The 20,775-nt window shown below is 57.0% G+C and overlaps 1 protein-coding gene across 18 annotated transcripts in view; it reads left to right on the top strand.

Moving 5' to 3' along the window:
- The window catches only part of ZFYVE28 (zinc finger FYVE-type containing 28), a 111,402-nt gene that overhangs the window by 60,122 nt on the left and 30,505 nt on the right, over positions 1-20,775 (top strand). For 13 of the 18 annotated variants that reach the window (XR_010942808.1, XR_010942807.1, XR_010942805.1 and 10 more), the window contains exons 4-9: positions 14-216; positions 1,340-1,429; positions 3,831-3,920; positions 10,089-10,190; positions 16,991-18,277; positions 20,660-20,764. Coding sequence is in view for 4 of the 18 variants with exons in the window: in XM_067734875.1 (XP_067590976.1) it covers positions 14-216; positions 1,340-1,429; positions 3,831-3,920; positions 10,089-10,190; positions 16,991-18,277 (1,772 nt within the window). In the remaining 14 variants the exon portion in view is untranslated. The remainder of the gene's footprint in view (positions 1-13; positions 217-1,339; positions 1,430-3,830; positions 3,921-10,088; positions 10,191-16,990; positions 18,278-20,659; positions 20,765-20,775) is intronic. The other 5 variants (XR_010942795.1, XM_067734875.1, XM_067734877.1 and 2 more) reach the window with 1 other exon arrangement.

Raw genomic sequence — 20,775 nt, 5'->3', positions numbered from 1 at the left:
CTGCCGCCCGCAGTGCCTGGCCGCTGGCTCCATCATCATGAACCGCGAGCTGGAGAGCATGGCCATGCGGCCGCTGGCCAAGGAGCTGACCCGCAGCCTGGAGGACGTGCGCGGCGCCCTCCGCGACCAGGCGCTGCGAGACCTCAACACCTACACGGAGAAGATGCGGGAGGCGCTGAGGCACTTCGACGTGCTGTTCGCCGAGTTCGAGCTGAGGTGACCGAGGAACCCTAACCCTTTGCCCCGTGGGGAGGGCTGGGGGTGGGCAGCTCCGCTGGCTCTGCGTCTGCAGCAGGAAAACTCCGCGGAGGGAGGCGCGGGCTGGTTCCGGGCCGTCGCGGGGGTCGGGGGCACGGCGTACGGGGAGGGGTGGAGGCGGGCAGAGGCGACCCAGGGACGCAAGGGACACCGGGTCCCGCCCAGCACCTCTGCCGCTGGTGGTCCTGCGGGTGAAGGTCACGGTCAGCACAACGCCCCGCCCCCAGCACATCTCTGTGCCCAGACGTGGGACGCGGCAGGAGCCAGGAGGAAGTGGAGGTCGCTCGGGGGCCTGCTGGGGCCCCCAGCTCCGTGGGGTGAGGGGGGCGCCTCTCCAGCTCAGCGGGTCTGCCCTTCGCACCCCCACTAGCTCCCTGGGGCGTTCCCGCCCGCCCGCGGCAAAGGACATGGCGTGGTCCCTGGGGCCCTCACAGGACAGGCTGTGGAGGACCCGGGACTGCGGGGAGGGGCCTGCGCGGTGTCCACAGACACGGAGACGCTGGAGGTAGATGAGAAGCAGGACCCCAGAGCCCGTCCACGGTGGCCCGGTTAATGAAAACTGTCTGTCCTGTGCCGTGTGGGCCCCAGAAGGAAGTCAGGCATTCCAGCCGGTTCTCTAGGGAGTGGGCGCTACAAATGAGCTTAATAGCTTCGGCCGGCTCTGTCTGCTCCACATCTTTCCAACTGAGCTTTCATAACAAGAAAAAATAGTGACAGAAAAATGTTCTCACCTGGGGAGTGGGTGGACCCCCTGGCCCTGCCCTGCGTGGGGGCCCAGGGGTTGTCCGCCCGCCCTGCACAGGGTCATTCACTACCTCGAGGCTGGGGACCGTCGGGGCAGTGGGCAGTGGCGGTTCCGGGGTGGGCAGGGCTGTGGGATCCAAGGAGGTGCTACTTGAGGCCTGACCCAGGGAGGAGCTTTGGCTCAAAATATAAACGGTGATGCTGGGGGGGGTGTGTTTATGAAGCTGCTGAGATGCAGCTGGGCTCCAGTTGGAGGGACCTCATTTGGTTGTCACTTAAGACAACCTTGGTTCCGGGAGGTACCAGATGGCCCTCACTCCCTTCTCTCTGTTTGCAGCTACGTGTCGGCCATGGTGCCCGTGAAGTCCCCGCGGGAGTACTACGTGCAGCAGGAGGTCATCGTGCTGTTCTGTGAGACGGTGGAGAGGTGAGGCCACCCGGGAATGGCGGGGCTCCTGCTGCCCCGGGCCTGGGTGAGGGCTGCACCGGGACAGGGGCACCATGTGCATATGCCACGGGGGCTCCACTCACACGACTGTTCCTCAGCCCCAGTGTCCCCTTTCTCTGGGCCCAGACCCTGCAGGAAGAGCTGACGAGGTTGAGAAGGGCTCCATGCTCACCTCCTGACCTCCCTCACCTCCTCAGCTCCCTCACCTACCTCACCTCCTCACTTCCCTCACATCCCTCACCTCCCTCACCTCCTCGGCTCCTCACCTCCCTCACCTCGTCACCTCCTCACCTCCCTCACCTCCGCACCCCCCTCACCTCCCTCACCTCCTCACCTCCCTCACCTCCTCACCTCCTCACCTCCCCACCTCCCCACCTTCCTCACCTCCCCACCTCCCTCACCTCCCTCACCTCCCTCACCTCACCTCCCTCACCTCACCTCCTCACCTCCTTACCTCCCTCACCTCCTCACCTCCCTCACCTCCCTCACCTCCTCAACTCCTCACCTCCCTCACCTCCCTCACCTCCTCACCTCCCCACCTCCCCACCTTCCTCACCTCCCCACCTCCCTCACCTCCCTCACCTCCCTCACCTCACCTCCCTCACCTCACCTCCTCACCTCCTTACCTCCCTCACCTCCTCACCTCCCTCACCTCCCTCACCTCCTCAACTCCTCACCTCCCTCACCTCCCTCACCTCCTCACCTCCCTCACCTCCCTCACCTCCCTCACCTCCTCACCTCTCTCACCTCAACTCCTCACCTCCCTCACCTCCTTCACCTCGCTCACCTCCCTCACCTCCTCACCTCTCTCACCTCCTCAACTCCTCACATCCCTCACCTCCTTCACCTCGCTCCCCTCCCTCACTTCATCTCCGTCACCTCCCTCACCTCCTCACCTCCCTCACATCCTCACCTCCTCACCTCCCTCACCTCCCTCACCTCCTCACCTCCCTCACCTCCTCACCTGTCTCACCTCCTCACCTCCCTCACCTCCTCACCTGTCTCACCTCCCTCACCTCCTCACCTCCCTCACCTCCTCACCTCACCTCCTCAGCTCCCTCACCTCCTCACCTCCCTCACCTCACCTTCTCACCTCCCTCACCTCCCTCACCTCCTCACCTCCCTCTCCTCCTCACCTCCCTCACCTCCCACACCTCCTCACCTCCCTCACCTCCTCTCCTCCCTCACCTCCTTCACCTCCCTCACCTCCCTCACCTCCTCAACTCGTCACCTCCCTCACCTCCTCCTCTCCCTCCCCTCCCTCACCTCCCTCACCTCATCACTTCCTCACCTTCTCCCCTCCTATCTCCTTCCTCTGCTTCACCTCCTCACCTCCCTCACCTCCCTCACCTCCCTCGCCTCCTTACCTCCCTCACCTCCCTTGCCTCCTCACCTCCCTCACCTCCCTCACCTCCCTCACCTTCCTCTTCTCACCTCCCTCACCTCCCTCACCTCATCACTTCCTCACCTTCTCCCCTCCTTTCTCCTCCCTCCTCCTCACCTCATCACCTGTATACCTCCTCACCTCCATTCCTCTTCTCCTCAGCTCCCCACCTCCCCATGTCCTCACCTCTTCCTCTCCTCATCTTGGTTCCGGGAGTCACCCGGTGGCCCGCACTCCCCCCCTCCTGCTTTCCTTTCGTCCACTCTTCTTCCCTACAGGCCAGGATGGAACCTGTGCTGAGCTGGGTTTTGGAGGTGAATCATCACTGTTCTCATCATGGCTTATATGGGTCGTGTGGGGTCAGGTTTGAAGTCAGATTTTCTGAATAGACTTTGGGACTAAGATTTAATCCAGAATGTTCCTTATATGTGACTTGCGCTTTAGTAGTAGGTAAGTTTTGAAGCTGTCTAATATCACATCGTCAGTTTGTTAATTTTAAAGACGAATTATTCACTGTTATACGCTGAGAGATATTTCAAGTCACTCAAGAATAAGGTGACACAAATACCCTTTATTGAGAGCACGACGATGCCAGCAGCGCTTGCTCACGCACGTAGAGAAAGCGTTTCGTATACCTGCAAGAGAGAAGAAATCCAGGAGAGCAATTCGGGTTTCTTGGCAGTGTGAAATGGTTCAGAGCAGTGTTTCTACTCCTCGTTTATCCTCTCGCTTTGGGTGCCTGACAGCATAGCTGTCCTCACTAGCTCCCCTCGGCGAGCACCTCTCACTCACCCCTGCTTCCTCCGTCAGCGGTGGGGTCGGGAGGTGGGAAGATGGGGCAGGCCAAGCGTCAGCCCCCTGCACCGGACCTTGCAGAGCGGAACTCGCCCAGCAGCTGGCCGCCAAGCGCCGACGTGGGTGAGGGTTGCGCGGCTGCCTTGCCCTCCCCCGTCTGGCCGTGGGTCGCCCCTGCTCACTGTCTCCCTCCCCTGCCAGGGCCCTGGACTTCGGGTACCTGACCCAGGACATGATTGACGACTACGAGCCAGCCCTCATGTTCACCATCCCCAGGTTGGCCATCGTGTGGTGAGTGTCCCCCTGCCTGGGACCGTCGTTTCTCAGAAACCTGGCAGGATCGTCGGGTCCGTGGTGCCAGGCCCCTCTGGGTGGTGGTAGGTGGTACTCGTACCCCGAAGGGGGCTGCTCAGCCCCAGAGCAGCTGCCAGGTGGTCCGGTCCTTGTCCCAGCAGACAAGGAACCAGGTGTTCCGAGTGCCTCCCGCTCAGCCAGCCTAGATGGTGCAGGACGGGTGAGCATGACAGCCACGTGCACTCCCAGCCCTGGGAAAAGGCCCCCACGCTCAGGCACAGGGGCCCCATCAGGGGCTGTGGGAGCTGCTTTGAAGGGACGAGAGGCGAGGTGCCCCGATCCCCGCCGGAGGATGTGGTGGGCGTGTTTGGAGGATTCATGGGCTGGCAGGGAGGTGGAGCCTGTTGGGTGAGGGGCAGGTGGGCGGCAGCTGGCCTTGCGATGGGGGGGAGCACGGCTGCTGAGAGCAGGGGAGCGCTGGGTTAGGCCTCTGGGGTCTGTGGCCTCAAAGGCGTCATGGCAGCACGTGGGGTCGGTCGTCAAGCACGCTTGACGGGAAGTACTCGGTCATGTACTGAGCCCTGCGGAGCCTCTCAGAGCCAAGATCAGAGCCCAGCTGTCCTGGGCTTGGTCCACGCTGCTCAGCCGCACCTGGACTCCCAGACACAGACCACCTTCCCTCCCGCCAGGTGAGGGAGCGTGGGGCGGGTGGGCACGGGCGCCCGGGGGGCAGCTGGGGTGCAGCTAGGCAGGGAGCCGGTCGTAGGTGTGGATGTCAGTGGACTGGCCTGGGGAGCGTGCAGGGGACACAGAGGCACAGGCCCTGGGGAGAACTCACTGCGGGTGAGCACCTCCTACGGCCGGTCCGTGGGGCGGTGGCAGCGCTGCAGGATGGGCCAGCCTCTGGGACAGAGAGGCGTCCCTGGACCGCAGGGAGCTGGACAAGTCGTGTGCCGCGTGCGGGAGGGGTGGGGAGCAGGCCGGGCAGACGACCCTGGGCCGGGCCAGAAGCGGCTTCCACTGCCCAGGACTGTGGAGGTGTCGTGGTGGGGAGCCTGACGTGCCGTGAAGCACAGAGCGGACTTGGCGAGGAGGGCCTGGGGAGGCGGGCAGGCGGGGTGGGGCTGCCAGTGCCCAGCACTCGGGGAAGCCTGAGTGGCCGCCTCCGGTGTGCAGGGTCAGCTCCCCACACTTGAATCTTGCCTTGGGCTTGGGGACCGGCCTGGCCCCCACCTCGCTCTTCCTGGCCTCACTGTGCTCCAGGGCTGCCTTCCCTCTGGGAGGTCTCTGCAGTGGTCTTGGGACGAACCAGAACCTTTCCAGAACCTCCCGTCAGTTTCCACTGTCTTAGAGGGAACCTGTTCTAAATATCGGGGGAGGGCCAGAGACTCTTAGACAGCACGCCTGTCTTAAGATAAAAGCAAGGACGTTGAACGGAAACACGTTTCTGGGTTTCTGTGCTCGAGTCCGTGGTGTGTGCTCAGCTCCTTGCGGCTCCCCGGTGCCGGCGGCCCAAGGCTAGGGTGTGCAGGGTGGCGCTGTCCAGCCTCGCCATGCTCACCGAGCTGGCCTTCCAAGGCCACTTCTCCCTGAGTGGGGTCACTGGGCCCTCTCTGCTGACCTCAGGCCACCTTCTGACACCTGAACTTGTCTGGGTCCTTGCCTCGGGAGTGCCCTGGGCAGGGCCTTTTTCCTGTCGGGCACCTCCTGGAGGCCTCGCGTGGGGTCCTCTCCAGCTTAGGCTGGAGGGAGGCCTGGAAGCGGAGCCGCGGGACCTCTGAGGTCATGAGGGGAGGCTCTGAGTCGCAGCGAGGAGAGGCTGGGTCTGAAGTTGAAGTGGAGGCGGGACAGGAGCCCAGAGTCTGGGGGCTTCACGGCAGCCACTGAGAAGCCCTCAGGCCCCCTAGAGCCCCCAGCCCCCCATCAGAAGCAGGTCTCCCACCTCACAGCCAGGCTGTGGGTCTGAGGATCTGAGGAGCGCCAGGCTTAACCAGAAGGGGTGGGGAGAACTGGCTTGTAAGCAGCTGGTCCTGGAACCAGCCGCCCCTTCAGGGACACTCACAGGGTTCCTGTGGGACCCACAGTGCAGCCACCCGGCTCCCTCTCTCAATTCCTCGCTGTCCACAGAGGCCACTGCTGCCCAGCTTGGGGCCCAGGACTCACTCCTTCCTGGGTTCACCTGTGAGCATGTATTAAGCACCTACTGCATGCCGGCCCTGTGCTTGTCGCCAGAGGTATGGGGATGACCGTGAGGGAGGCACACACGTACACAAGGCAAGCAGTCGCCGTGGAGCATTCTGGACGCTGGGGTGCGGTTGGGGGTTTGGTGCAGGGACCCTCTGGGGTGGATCTCTTCTCCCGGGCCAGCGAAGGTTCCCGTCCAGTCCCCTGGCCCACCTGCTTCTTGGCAGCCGAGGGCTCAGGCCTTCCTGTGGCTCCAGCCCGTGGGAGCAAAGGCGAGTGTGGACAGTGCCCCCTGCCCGGCCCTCCACATCGCAGGGTCCCCTCCAACCTTCTCTCCCCGCCTCACCTGCCACCCTCTCCCTTCCTTGGTGCTCACCACTTCCTGCACAGGGTGTTCCCATGTTTCCTCCCAGGAGATTACTTTTAAGCCATGTTATTGAGATGGAATTCACATACCTTATCACTCACCCATTTGAAGTGTACGATTCAGTGGTTTTTAGTCAATTTGCAGAGTCGTGCAACCGTCACCACTAATTTCAGGGCATCGTCGTCACTGAAAAGATACCCCTTACCCCTCAGCCATCACCTCCACCCCTGTAATCCCACCTCTCTCTAGATGTGCCTGTTCGGGATATTTGGGTGATTTGTGCCTCCCCCATGGGCCTGTAAGTGTCACGGGGCAGGGGTGCTCACCTGCGCTCACTCACGTGTCCTTAGTGCCCCGCAGGTGGTAGCACAGTGAATTTCCGCAGGATTCTGTTGTGCTGATCTGACAGGGCACAAATATGAATTTGTAAAGTTTTTCACTGAAGTTTTAATCATAAAAATTTGACGGGGGGGGTGGTATAGACCTGGAATTAAGGGATTGATTAAAAATGATACTCTAGCTATTTAAACAACATTAAGGATGAATCCCAAACGTCAGGGAAGAACTCCTAGTGTATCAAGTACAAACATCATCACCAGTGCGTCTCTACTAAATTTCTGAACACGATAGGTATAAGTTTTGTAACAGAAATCAAAGCAATAAATGTTACATTTTATTGTGATAAAATATGCATGACGTAAAACTGGCCATTTTAACCCTTTCTGAACGTGCACAACGGCATTAAGTACATTCACCTCGTGCAACCGTGTGTGTGTGTGTGTGTGTGTGAGCACGTGCACGCGCGCATGTGTGCTGGTCACGTTTCTCTGGAGAACTCTGACCAACACACGGGTGAATCTTTCTCTTTTCTTCTTTTTCTTATATTTAATTTAATTTTTATTGGAGTGTGGCTGGTTTACAATGCTGTGTTAGTTTCAGGTGCACAGCAAAGTGAATCGGTTACACATACACATACATCCACTCTTTTCTAGGTTCTTTTCCCATATGGGTCATTGCGGAGTATTGAGTAGAGTTCCCTGTGCTCTACAGTAGGTCCTTAGGAGTTATCTATTTTAGATATAGTAGTGTGTATATGAGGAGGTGAATCTTTGTCTTCTGAGATTTGGTGGTGGAATCTTAGATTTGACACCAAAAGCATGAGCAACAAATTTTTAAAAATAATACATTGGACTTTATCAAAATTTAAAATCTGTGCATCAAAGGACATTACCAAGAAAGTGAAAGACACCTAAAGAGTGGGGGTGGGGCGGGCCCTCCCTCCATGCCGGGCGTGCTCCCCCGGCCCACGCGAGCTGGACCTGGGCCGACCCCTCACCGTCCCCCGCGTTATGCCGGGGCCCCCCCGGGCCCAGCCACGTGCCTGCCAGGCTCCACTGTGGGGCTGCCTTGCATGGACGTGGGCTGAGCGGGCGCGATGCCCGGGTCACCCGCCCTGTGGGGCTGCAGCTCTCCCCCTGATGGCTTGTTTCCAGGCCTGGTTCCCCCCATCTCCCCTTCCCACCCCCGGCCATTGCATCAGCACCCGGGCCAGCTGGACACTGAACAGGTGTCTGCTGAGCTCCTCCTGGGACACGAAGACCAGCCTCACCCTTGTCCGCAGGGGTGCCCCGTCGTGGGGACGCAGAAACGTGGCCGCCCCACGACCTCCTCTCTGCCTGTCCTGGCGGTTGGCGTCACTTCCCGGAGCTGCTGAGCGGGAGGGAACCCTGGGTGCTCCGGCGCGTGCGAGCACCGCTGGACAGAGCCGTGGGAATGACCTAGGTCCCCCGGTCTCCCACCAGAGGGGGTGGGCACGGTGGCTTTAGGGGTTTGTGCACAGACCTCTCCTGCTGAATGGATTCTTTTCCGGGACTCGCAGCTCCATGGAGGCCGTGCTGGGCAGGAGGGACCCTGCTTGCTCACTGGGGGGCAGCCCAGGCCTCCCCAGGACCCAGGAGAGGAGACAGGGTCCCTCCCTGCCCCCGTCGCTGCTTTCTGAAAGAGGAGATGGCCAGGATTACCCAAACTCTTTCTTCTGCCTGTTTTCACTCTGCCTTTGCACTGAGACCACTGCATTTACCCACCAAGTTAAGGCTCTGCCTTGAGAAATCGTCCCTCAAACACGGTTAATTGAACCATGACTGTTAGCTCATGGAAGATCCGTGAAGCAGCCCAGAAGGAATGGAGGCCTGGCCGTGCCCTCTGCCCTCCGCTGGCTCAGGACACAGGCCCTCGAGCTGGTCTCTCCTCGGGGCCTGGAGGCCACTGGTCATGCTGGTCACGGCCAGGTGTGCCCCAGGGGGGCCTCACAGCCCATGTTTTTCCTGTTTTTAGAAAAAAAGGAAATCTTTTTGCCCACGAAACCAACCTTTTTTTAGGGGAAAACAGTCTCCTCGTTCAACTTTTTCAGTTTTTCTCACTGAACTGGGTGTTTTCCAGAAGTAATGGGGGCTCCCAGCTGGATGGGTGACCAGACCCTGAGGCCTGAAATAAGATCCTGTTCGTCCTCAGAGACGTGCCAGCGGCTCCTCATTTACACAGACAGGCCCCCGAGGCGCCGACCTATGCTCCATGGGGCCGCGAGGGGACAGGCCCGTGTTCACGGGTGGACGGTCCCTGGGCACCCAAGAGGTGCAGGAGGCATCCAGAGAAGGGTCCTCAGGGATAGGTCCTCTCTCCGAGAGACGGGTCTGGAATGATGGTCACGCGCCTGGAGATGGGTGGGGCTGTGGCTACGCAGGTGAACACGGGACCCCCTGCCGCGGAATCGGGGCACCCGGAGCTGGCATCTGGGCAGAGTCAGATGGGCCGTGGGGCCCAGTCCAGTGAAGGGGGTCCTCTCGAGGCACGGGGACGCCCAGCAGGAGGGTCCATCCTGCCTGAGGGGTGACACGAGGCTGCCCCCCTCTTGAAGGGTGCCTGACCGTGGGCCAGAGTGCTGGGAGGGGAAGGGGGCTTTGGAGACAGCGGCCGGGACACGACATTCACAGCCTGGCGGGGCCGGGAACCGCGAGAGCCTGTGGCCAGTGTGAGTCGGAAAGTCTCGGGCAGCCCCCGGACCTGGGGCGTGTGGACGGCACGAGGGAGAGCTGGGAGAGCTGGGAGGACAGCCTGCGGGGCGCTGTCTGGAAAAATCTCGCCCTGTCTGCGCCGTGCTCCTGCAGGACCCACACCCCCAGGGGCCAGCCCTGGGGTCAGGGCTCCACGCTGGTGGGGGGCCGGGCTGGGCTTCACCTCCAACTCCTGTTTCCCTTTTGGAGTAGATGGTTCCAGGGCCAGTTCTCACCAACCTCTGCATTTGTGGTATATTTAAACACAAATCCAGTGTTTCCATTTTCAAGGAGGCAGATGTTAGCAACAGACCTTGATGCTGATTTATCTGATTGCGGCTGGGAGGTGTGCAGCCATGTTTTTATCATTATTTTATGATCCCTCAAACAGACGTAGGCTAATCAACTTCGAAAGAGGATAAAATCTGGGTCATAATTTTCACTGCTTTTTTCTAAACTTATTTACGATTCGATCGCAGAGGGGAAGCATGTGCAGGGTGTGGTCTGGGCTGGCCACGCGGCTGCAGGACTTGACGTCAGGCTGGCTTTCTGTCTTGGATGCAGTGGCCTCGTGGTCTACGCGGATGGACCCCTGAACCTGGACCGCAAGGCAGAGGACATGTCCGAGCTCTTCCGGCCCTTCCACACGTTGCTGCGGAAAATCAGGTTGGCGGGGTGTGGGGGGGTGGGGGGGTGAGAGAGGGGAGGGGAGGGGAGGGTGGTGTTTGCCTCTGAGCCCCGTCCCTTCTGTGACGGCTCCTGGGGGTTGGCAGTGACCTCTCTGGACAAGGCTGGTCTTGCTTTGCCTTTACTGGACACCTCAAGGGTGGGTAGCTTGTCCCTGCCAAGCTTCAGAGGGTGGTAAACCTCACACTTCTGTGTGAGCTAATTCTTTACCTTCTGTCCACCTCGGGGGTGCTGGGACCTTGGTCTCTGTCGTCGGCTCCTGGTTTCTACTGTTTGGAGCTCCTTTAACCCCATACCCTTCCTCCCTCACAGAACAAGTTCTTTGTTCTTGGCCGGTAGCGTTAAGACCTTTACACAGATGTCCGGTCCTAAGACAGTGGCTGCCCTGGCTAAGGGCCTGGAAGCCAGGCCCTCTTCTGGTTTCTCACAGAAACGTCTCCGTGGCCCCGCGAGACAGATGGGGCCTATCTTAGAGGCGAGGCCCTGAAACCGGGGTGGTGTGGGCCGGACCAGGGCCACGCAGCCTGTGAGGGGAGGACATCCCCCTGGGCCAGGCCACGCCCTGCACGTTGGCTGGGGCTGGCGCCCAGGTTGGGGGCTGTTACTAGTTCTTTGACTAGTTTAGGGGGTGAAGTGCTCAGTTCTCTTGAGTGACCAGCGGGTGCCCACATGCTGTGGCTCATCCTGCCCACCCCCCGACCATCCCTGGGTGGCGTTGGCGCCATCTGTGCTGTCCTGTGGGCTTGTGGCGTCTGGCCTGGGCAACCGAGCTCTGCCCTGAGGGCTCCCCTTGCCCTCCAGCAGCACCCCGACCTCAGCCTTCCCTTGAGAAACCTCACGTCAAGGTGTGTGGAGCCCTCACTGCTGTGAGCTGACAGGGCCCGGCTCCTGCGGGGATGGGGCAGCAGGGGGCTGTGGCCGCATGTCCTCTGAGCAGCTCCCTGGCCCCGTGGCCTCAGACGCCAAGGTCTTTCCTACCACGGTCCCTGGTCTCCGAGAAGCCCCCTTCCCAGGCTGTCGGTCCAGGGCTGACCCCGTGGACCCCTGCCACGCCCTTCCTGGGTCTGGCGGGACTTCCCAGCCTAGGGTGGCTTTCCTCTGCTGGTGCCTGTCCTTTCTGGGGGCCAGAGAGCACAGAAGCCTGCTCTAAACTGCCCTTTGCCCCATCGCGAGCCAAACGTGCTCTGAATCCAGTGAGGAGTGACCCGGGGGGTCCTTGGAGGGTCAGTGGGCACAGGGTGGGCGAGGCACAGTTGAGTGTCCCTAGCAGGACCTGACCCTGGACCCAGAGGCCGAGGCTCCTGCCCTCTCTGGGTGTCTGGCTGGGAGAGGAGACAAGGAAGGAGGGGAGAGGGTGGACGATGCTGGGCCAGGAAGGGAAGCGTGTGGCCTGGGCCATGGCTGGGAATGGCCATGGGGGGAGGGGGAGGGGGGAGACACCAGATGCTGGAGACTTGGGCAGGGAAAGAGTCCAGAACGTCAGAGACGTGTGACGTACTCAAAAGGCTGACGCACATAACTGGAATCAGAAGGAAGGAATGGAGAAAATGGGCAGAAGCAGTATTCAAAGAAATAATGGCCAAGAATTTTCCAAAATTGAAGAAAACTCTCTGTCCACAGATTCCACAGACACACCTGGGTATATCACAGTAAAATTGCTGAAAACAAAGAAAAAAGCTTAAACACAGCTAGCGGGAAAGGACATATTACTTTGAAAAGAGTGTACATCAACAGCTGTCTTCTCAAAAACGATGGAAGCCAGAGGCAATGAAATTATATATATTTAAAGTGCTGAAAGCGGGACTTCCCCGGTGGTCCAGTGGTTGGGACTCCGCACTCCCAATGCAGGGGACCCGGGTTCGATCCCTGGTCGGGGAACTAAGTCCTGCATGCATGCCGCAACTAAAAGATCCTGCACGCCACAACTAAAGATCCCCCATGTTGCAACTAAAGATCCCCTATGCCACAACTAAGAAGAAGATCCCACATGCCGCAACGAAGATCCCACATGTGGCAACGAGGACCCCTCGTGCCACAACCTGGCGCAGCCAAAATAAATAAATAAGTAAATATTTTTAAAAATATAATAAAGTGCTGAAAGGAAATAGCTGCCAGTCAGGATTACAACCAGGAAAAATATCCTTCAAAAGTGCAGGTGGGGCTTCCCTGGTGGCGCCGTGGTCGAGAGTCCGCCTGCCGATGCAGGGGACGCGGGTTCGTGCCCCGGTCCGGGAAGATCCCACATGCCGCGGAGCGGCTGGGCCCGTGGGCCATGGCCGCTGAGCCTGCGCGTCCGGAGCCTGTGCTCCGCGGCGAGAGAGGCCACAGCAGTGAGAGGCCCGCGTACCAGAAAAAAAAAAAAAAAAATGCAGGTGATATAGTGGGTTATTCAGAAATACGAAGCTGAAGAAATCGGTTAGGAGCAGATTGCACATAAAGAAAAACTAATTGGAATTCTTCCTGCAAAGGAAAAAAATCTCAGATGGGAATGTGGAAGCACAGGAGACTTAAGACCCTGATGTGAATGAACATAAATGAATCTGCGCTGTACAAAACAATAATTGTCTTGTGGAGTTTAAATTATATACATCATGGTTTAACATTTGAAAATCAGTTTTTCTGTATTTTTTAAAAAGGAAGAAAAACCAAATCATTTTGAAAGTTACAGAAAAATAATTTGAAAGATTAATGCCTATTTTATGATGAAAACATCTCTTAGCAAATTAGAAATAGAAGGGAATTTCCTTAATCTGATAAGAGATACACACATATGCACACACATATGAAGTTGGACCCTTACCTAACACCATATAAATATGAATTAACTCAAAATCAAGGACCTAAATGTAAGAGGTAAAACTATAAAACTCTTAGAAGAAAACATAGGACAAAAGCTTCATGAGATTGCATTTGGCAGTGACTTCTTGGATGTAACACCAAAGGCACAGGTAACAGAAGAAAAAAATAGACAAATTGAGCTTTGTGAAAATTTCAATATTTTGTCCATCAAAAAACACTACAATAGAGTAAAAAGGCAACCCATAGAATGGGAGAAGATATCTGCATATCGTATATCTGGTGAGGGGTTAGTATCTAGACTATATAGAGAACTCCTAAAACTCAACAACAAAAAGCCTAACGATCTGATGCAAATGGGCAAAAGACTTGAATAGACATGTCTCCAGAGAAGATACGTGAATGGCCACCAGCACATGAAAAGATGCTCAACATCTCGATCGTCAGGGAAACGCAAATCAAAACCACAATGAGACACCACCTCACACCCACGAGGAAGGCTACTATCAAAGAAACAGAAAACAAGTGCTGGGGAGGATATGGAGAAATTGGAACTCTTGTGCACTGTTGGTGGGAATGTAAAATGATGCAGCTGCTGTGGAGATTCCTCAAAAAATTAAAATAGAACTACCGTATGATCCGGCAGTTCCACTTCTGGGTTTATACTGAAAAGAATTGAAAGAAGCATCTTGAAGAGATATTTGTACACTCGTATTCATAGCATCATCGTTCACAATAGCTAAGACATGGAAGCCGCTGTTGACGGATGGATGGGTAAGCAAAACATGGTCCAGCCATACACTGGGATATTATTCAGCCTTAAAAAGGAAGGAAATCCTGACGCATGCTGCAATGTGGATGAACTTTGTGGACATGCTGAATGAAATAAGCCAGCCACAAAAAGACAGATAATGTATGATTCCGATTACATGAGGTCCCTGGAGTCCTCAAAATCATAGAGACAAAAGGCATAACTGTGGTTGCCAGGGGCTGGGGGAGGGGAGAACAGGGAGTTATTGTTTCATGAGGACAGAGTTTTAGTTTTACAAGATGAAATTGTTACAGGGGTGGATGGTGGTGACGGCTGCACAACAATATGAGTGTACTTAATACCACTGAACTGTCACTTAAAATGGTAAAGATGGTAAATTTTATAAGTATTTTATCACAATAAAAAATTTAAATATCATCTACAATGGTGTCAATAAATATTAATTAGCATAAATGTGAGATGTCTAAGACCTCCACCAAAAGTTACAAAATGTTTTTGATACAAAATTTTAAAGACCTAAATAAATAGCTATCCCATATTCAGGGAGTGGAAAACTTTATATTGAGAAGATATCAGTGATTCTCAAATTAATCTATGAATTCAATGCAACCTCAATCAAAATCCCAGGAGGTTTTTTCTTTTGCAGAAATTGACAAAGTAATTCTAAAAGTCCTATAGAAAGGCAAGGGGCCTAGAACAGCCAAGAAGAAAAAGATTGCTGGAGAAAAAGGACAAAGAAGAAGAATATCATTTATATGTTCTGCTCTTCATGGTTTTTGGGTAGCTTCCAGACGGTGCTGGTGTGACCGAGCTTGTGAACGTATGTGTGCATTTCTGCCAGGTGTGCTTCATTATAAAAGTGAGCAGAGCTGGAGACACTTCCTGCCGTATAGCTGTAGTCGTACTGGCAGAGACGTAGTGCACGGGGCATTCAACGGAACAGAGGGTCTGGTGCGACCAACACATGATTCATGACAGAGGTGACAGCACAACAGTGGAGAACGGTTGGCTTTTTCCAATGAGTGGCTGAATCAGCAAATATCCGTATGAGGACAAAGGTCCGTGATACACTCCTATGAACACGTCAGTTCTAGGTAGACTGCAGATACAAACGTGAAAAGTAAAAGAACGCTTTCAGAGGGAACCATCGAGTACATCTTTGTGATCTCCGAGTTGGCAAAGATTTCTTCACCAGGGCACGGAAGCACTAATCACAGAATAAAATGACATTTTGAACTTTGCTGGAATTTAAAACCTCAGTTCGTCAAAAGACACCTTTGAGAGAGTGAAAAGGCCGCAGAGTTGGACACAACATCCAATAAAGAACTGAGATCCACAATACATAAAGAACTCCTGTCAGTCGGTAAGAAACAGACAGTTAACCCAATAAAAAATGGGTGAAAGTCCTGAACAGGCACTTCAGAGAGGCTGTCTAAGGGTCCATCAGCGTATAAATGGGTGCACGACCTCCTGAACGAGCAGGATAAAGCAGTTTAAAACCACGACGAGATACCACTGCACACTCACCAGAGACGATGAAGTGGAAAAGTGCAAGTGCCCATGAGGGTGTGGGGCATGCAGAACTGTCAGCGGACCCTGTGGGCTGTCGGCGGGGACACACCCCTCACCAGCACTCAGCACGCGTGCTTGCAGAAACACACCCCATGCTCCCCAGGACAGGGACTCAAAGATGTGGGTCCCTGGCAGCCAGGGCCCCTCCGGGGTGGGACAGCTTCAGAGGTGAACTGTGATGCGTTTCCACCAGGAGACGGAATGATCTACAACGACCGCGAATCTCACCAGAGAGGGTTGTCAGAGCTGGCAAAGGGAAACAGAATATGCGATTAAGGGGAGTTCTCTGGTGGTCCAGTGGTTAGGACTCTGCACTTCGGCTGCCAAGGGTGCAAGTTCAATCCCTGGTCAGGGGGAACTAAGGTCCCACAAGCTGAGCACCCCCCCCAAAAAAAAAACGAAAAACAAAGGCATAGGAAAAATAAAATGTAATTGCACATAAAGGTTTAAAAAAAAAGTGTGCAATTAAATTTAGATTTCAGATAAACGATAATACTTTGTTAGTGTAAATATGTCCCCAGTGGGGGCCATTTGGGACATACTTACTCTAAAAAGTATTTGCTGTTTATCTGAAATTCCAGTCTAACTGGGTGTCCTGTGTTTCGTCTGGCACCTCTGCACAAACATAGCACTGGCAAACATGCCTGCCACGGAGGAGTGCAGACCGCAGGTTGCCGTCTATCTAGAGAAGGAGAACAGGGGAGGCCACCGCTGTGGTAGTCGGGATCGTGACCAGGAAGGCACGTGGGGGGCGCCTGGGAGCCCAGGTCGTGCTGTATTTCTTGATCTGGGTGCTGTTGGCAGGGTGTGTTCAGTTTATGAAGACCCACAGCTGAGCGGTTCTGAGAAGTGCACCTTTCCACGTGCTTCCCCGACTGCACTGGGATGTTGAACCAGGCGCTGAGACCTCAGGCCTGAGCTCTTCCCGGCGGAGAGCAGCATACACCGGCCTGTGGGACCCACTTTGGGCTCATCCCCGTCGTTGTCATTAGAGTCACTCCACCTTGGGTGTCGGTTCAATGCCGCTCCCCCCAGGGGAGGCGCCCTGCTGTGCCCCCTTCTGGTGGCTCCTTCCTTGGCTGCTGTGGTCATTATTGTACTTCAGTCTTCCCTTGTAAATGTTTATTATCTGTCTCTTCCTACGGAACCTGCTCAGCAGGGACCATGCCAGTCTTCCTGTGTGTCACCCAGGGCCTGGCACATAGGCAGTGCTCAGTAATATTTGTTGAAGCAAAGGATGAAAATCTATATATAAACCAATATATATCCTTTCACTCCTGAAAGTTTTTATTAATTGATTTATTAATTTATAATTTTATTAATACAATTTTATTTTATTAATTTATTAACATATTATCACGAAGAATCAGGGTTTTCAGCAAGGGAGTTCAGAGTCTCATTTTTAAGCAAGGGCACATTCTAGAATCACCGTCAGCCACCCACACGGCTGTTGTCCTGACCCGCGGCCCGGGGGACCCCTGGAGACGCACCTCTTTTGGTGGAGGAAGCAACATGGTGGGAGGTTAATTGCAGGCAGTGGACACCGTGTTGCTCTCCTGCTGGTGCCGAGCCCACTCGGCCTGGGGGCTGGTGTGGCCTCTGGGACCGACACTCTTCCTTTCTGTCTTGACGCTTGTAGGGATTTGCTGCGGACCCTGACCGAGGAGGAGCTTCACACGCTGGAACGGAACCTCTGTATTTCCCAAGACGTGGAATTCCCCATCCGGGCGGACACCCCGGTGCCCCCTGCCCTGGAGCCCGCCCTGCCCGCACCCCTCGGCCCAGCGGAGCCCAGGCACGCAGAGGCGGAGCTGGCGTGCTCCGTGCAGGACGACGACCAGGAGCTGGAGCAGCTCAGCCGAATGGTGCACAGGGCTGGGGACGCGATGTCCTCTCTCCTGTCCCCGCCCAATGCCTGCCAGTCCCCCGCGCACGGGCCGGGCGCCGAGCGCGGTGCCCTCGGACAGGCATCCCCGGGCGGACCACGGCTGCCGCCGGGCAGCGACGAAGAGGAGGGGAGGGTGTTCTTCATGGAGGATGTGGACGGGGCGGCAGAGCCCCCGGGCGGCCGGTGTGGGCGGGCGGGCGGCCCCCAGGAGAGAGGGCGGGGCGGGGAGAGCCGAGGGGCGGGGGCCGGAGCAGCCGCCGCAGCCGAGACGGCGGAGGACCTGAGCGGCAGCAACGGCGTGCAGGGCGACCAGACGCGGGCAGTGGGCCCTGGCTCCTGCAGCTGCCCGGACTCCCAGCCGCAGCTGGATGGCTGGGAGGCGAGTGCGGAGGACGCCCAGACGGCCGAGCTAATCGCCCACCGGACGGGGGGCATGAAGCTCTCGGCCACGGTCATCTTCAACCCCAAGTCGCCCAACTCCCTGGACTCTGCCCTCGCCAACCCAGAAGTCCTCGGAAACGGCGTCTCCCCGGGGGAGCCGGCGGCCGAGGGGCCGGAGGGCGGCCCCCACAAACTCAGCGCCACGGCTGCCAACAGCCTTCTGAACTCCTGCGTGTGCTGCAGGGGCTGTGCGGGCAGCAGGGAGGACGCGGCGGAGAGCCTGCGCGGCAAGTGCGGCTCGGGAAGCGTCATCCGCTCCTCTTACGTGGGCTCCGCCAAGGCCTGCGCCAAGGGCTCGGCCGCGGGACTGCTGGAGGTCCGGCCTGCCCCGGAGGCCTTGCCCACGGCGCTGGGCGTCCCAGACCCCGGGCCCTCCGAAGACGCCCCCGGCGGGCAGGAGCCCAAAGCCCCCACTTCCGACAAGTGCCTGGCACACACCTCAGGGCCCCAGGTGGACGCGGCAGACGGGCTGCCTGGAGGGGGCGGCGGAGCGAGTGAGCAAAAGGAGGCTGAGGCCCGGCAGCCCTCGGAGGCCGGGGAGGAGAGTCGGCGTGGAGGGGCGGCCGGGGAGGAGGCCCAGCACCTGCCGGGCTCCAGGTAAGAGCCGCTCTGGCCCCTGGACTCACCTCTAGTCGGTTTAGCTGCTGGTCAGGCCCTCCTGGACCCAGTTGCCACATCCAACCGAGAAGCGCCCCTCGTAGCCCCGACCGCCCCGTTTCTGGCGTGACGGGCGCCTTCAGGTGAGTGGGCGCAGCTTCGGGCCCTCGGTTCGCCCCTTTTCACTGCTGTGGTGTGACCGGCGTGTGTGGACCGGCCGGGGCTGGGCCCCAGCACCCACCTGACCGGCGTGGCAGCTCCCGTGGGCCGCGGTTAGCCACAGAGACCCTCAGCCCTGCCCCGGGGGCAGCGGTGGGATCCCGAGACCACCCTGGGGCAGATTCTCGGGCAGTGCCCCCAGGACCCTGTTCTCCCCCAGAGGCAGCTGAGCGGGCAGGGCTCTGTGACACCCTGGCTCCTACACGACTGGCTCACGGCAGCTCTTCCTCCCCCGCCCCACCCCCGGGGCTTATCCTGATTGAAGCAGATTCAGCCAGCACTGCCCCGGTGCCCACCACATGCCCCCGGCCCCCATCCCGGACGTGGGAAAGGAGGAGCCGGGCTCAGCCTCGGGGCCTCACACGCGGCTGTTGCGCTGTCCTCTCACCAGACCCTGCCTCGCAGGCTCCCATCCTGGCTTCACTGTGGGCGAAGGGAGGTGGGAGGATGGAGAGAGGAGGGGGCTCAGCCCGGAGGCTGGACAGGCCCCTGCCCGCAGCCGTGGGAGCTGTGCACAGAGGTCAGCAGGGAGGGGCCATCTGGGTGCAGGGGCAGACGCCTTGCAGGCCTGTGCAGCCACTGCCGCCTTCTTCCTGGAGCGGCGTGTGGCCAGCTCCTCCAGCAGCGGGCAGGGGCTGGCCGGGAGCCCGTGGGGCTCAGGGCCGCTCTTCCTTCTCGAGCTGAACTCCGAGGCTCCGCCGCAGCCTCTTCTGTGTGGGTTCTGTAGGCACCCCCCAGCCCCTCGCAGCCACGCATCTACTTCCTGGCTCCGTGAATTTGCCTGTTCTGGACGTTTCATAGAAGTAGAATCCCTCGTTATGTGACCCTTTGTGTCTGGCTTCTTTTGCTGAGCATCATGTTTTCAAGGTTCACCCACCTTCATGCAGGTGTCAGGATTTCCTTTCTGTGGCTGAATAATATTCCACTGTACGGATGGACCACATTTGGTTCATCTGTCGATGGGCGGGTGTGTCGTTTCCACTTCTTGGTTATCATTGAGTAATGCTGCTGTGAACATCTACGTACAGGTTTTTGTGTGGTTGTGAGTTTCCGTTCTTTGGGTGTCTCTAGGAGAGAATTAGTGCTTCACACGGTGCCTCTACGTGCTGAGGAGCTGTCACCGGCAGTTCTCATTCCCTGGTCACGTGCGAGGCTCCTGTTTCTCCACATCCTCACAAATACTTGTCATCATCTGAGATTTTTTTAAGTTCTTTTGATCTCCAGGCGTATCCCACTAGAATACACAGCTGAGTGACTGCTTTCAACTCGATTGAAATCATTCTGTGTCTGAGGTCGTGCCCAAGTCTTACCCACAGCAGGTTAATTTGTTCCAGTTAGCATGGGCTGTATAGAGATTTCCATCTGCATTTAATTTAACTTTATGATTATGTGAAAAATTTGCCTGGTTCCCGGCCAGATCTACAAAATAAGATGTATCTAGAGAAATCTCTTTCTACCTTATTCTCCTTCTCTGCTAAAGTTACAGTGTTCCAATTTTTTTATAATTTATCCTTCAATTTAAAAAGTAGAAGCAAGGATGTACACACACACACGGGCACACACACGGGCACACACACACGGACGGACGGGCACACACACACGGACACACACATGGGCACATGTTTTCCGCTCCCATTCTTTGGCAGAAGACCTCGTCCTTCTCTGCCTTGCTTTCCTGACCTACTAACCTGAAGGCCTGTGGCCTGTCCATGACAGTTTCTAGAGGTGTCTCCACTGTCAGTTTCAGCCACGTGGGACCGCACTGTGTGGCTGGACCACCGTGCAGTCAGGCCCTGCCACCTGCCTCGTGGCTGTTTCCAGTCTTGCTCTTACAGACGGCGCTGTGATGAGCAGCTATTTTTTTTTAAATATTTATTTATTTGGCTGCGTCGGGTCTTAGTTGCGGGACGCGGCATCTTCCTTGCAGCACGCGAGATCTTTCGTTGCGGCGTGTGGGCTTCTCTCTAGTTGTGGCACGTGGGTCCAGAGCGTGCAGGCTCAGTAGTTGCAGCACGCGGGCTTAGTGGCCCCATGGTGTGTGGGATCTTAGCTCCCTGACCAGGGATCGAACCTGCACCCCCTGCATTTGAAGGTGGATTCTTAACCACTGGGCCACCAGGGAAGTCCCAATGAGCAGCTCTTTGTGATGAGGCCATTTTTTAGGTTCAAGCCCAACATCATAATGTCCAGCGGAATGAATTCTTGTCCACAACCTAAGGAGCGACTTCCTCCCTCAGGGCCTCCAGCTCAGTGGCCCAGAGTTGACTGGTAAGGGGATC

The sequence above is a fragment of the Pseudorca crassidens genome, chromosome 4 (assembly GCF_039906515.1).
Source record: "Pseudorca crassidens isolate mPseCra1 chromosome 4, mPseCra1.hap1, whole genome shotgun sequence".
Classification (NCBI taxonomy): domain Eukaryota; kingdom Metazoa; phylum Chordata; class Mammalia; order Artiodactyla; family Delphinidae; genus Pseudorca; species Pseudorca crassidens.
The sequence above is the reverse complement of the archived record's forward strand: the minus strand, read 5'-3'. Positions and strand labels throughout refer to the sequence as shown.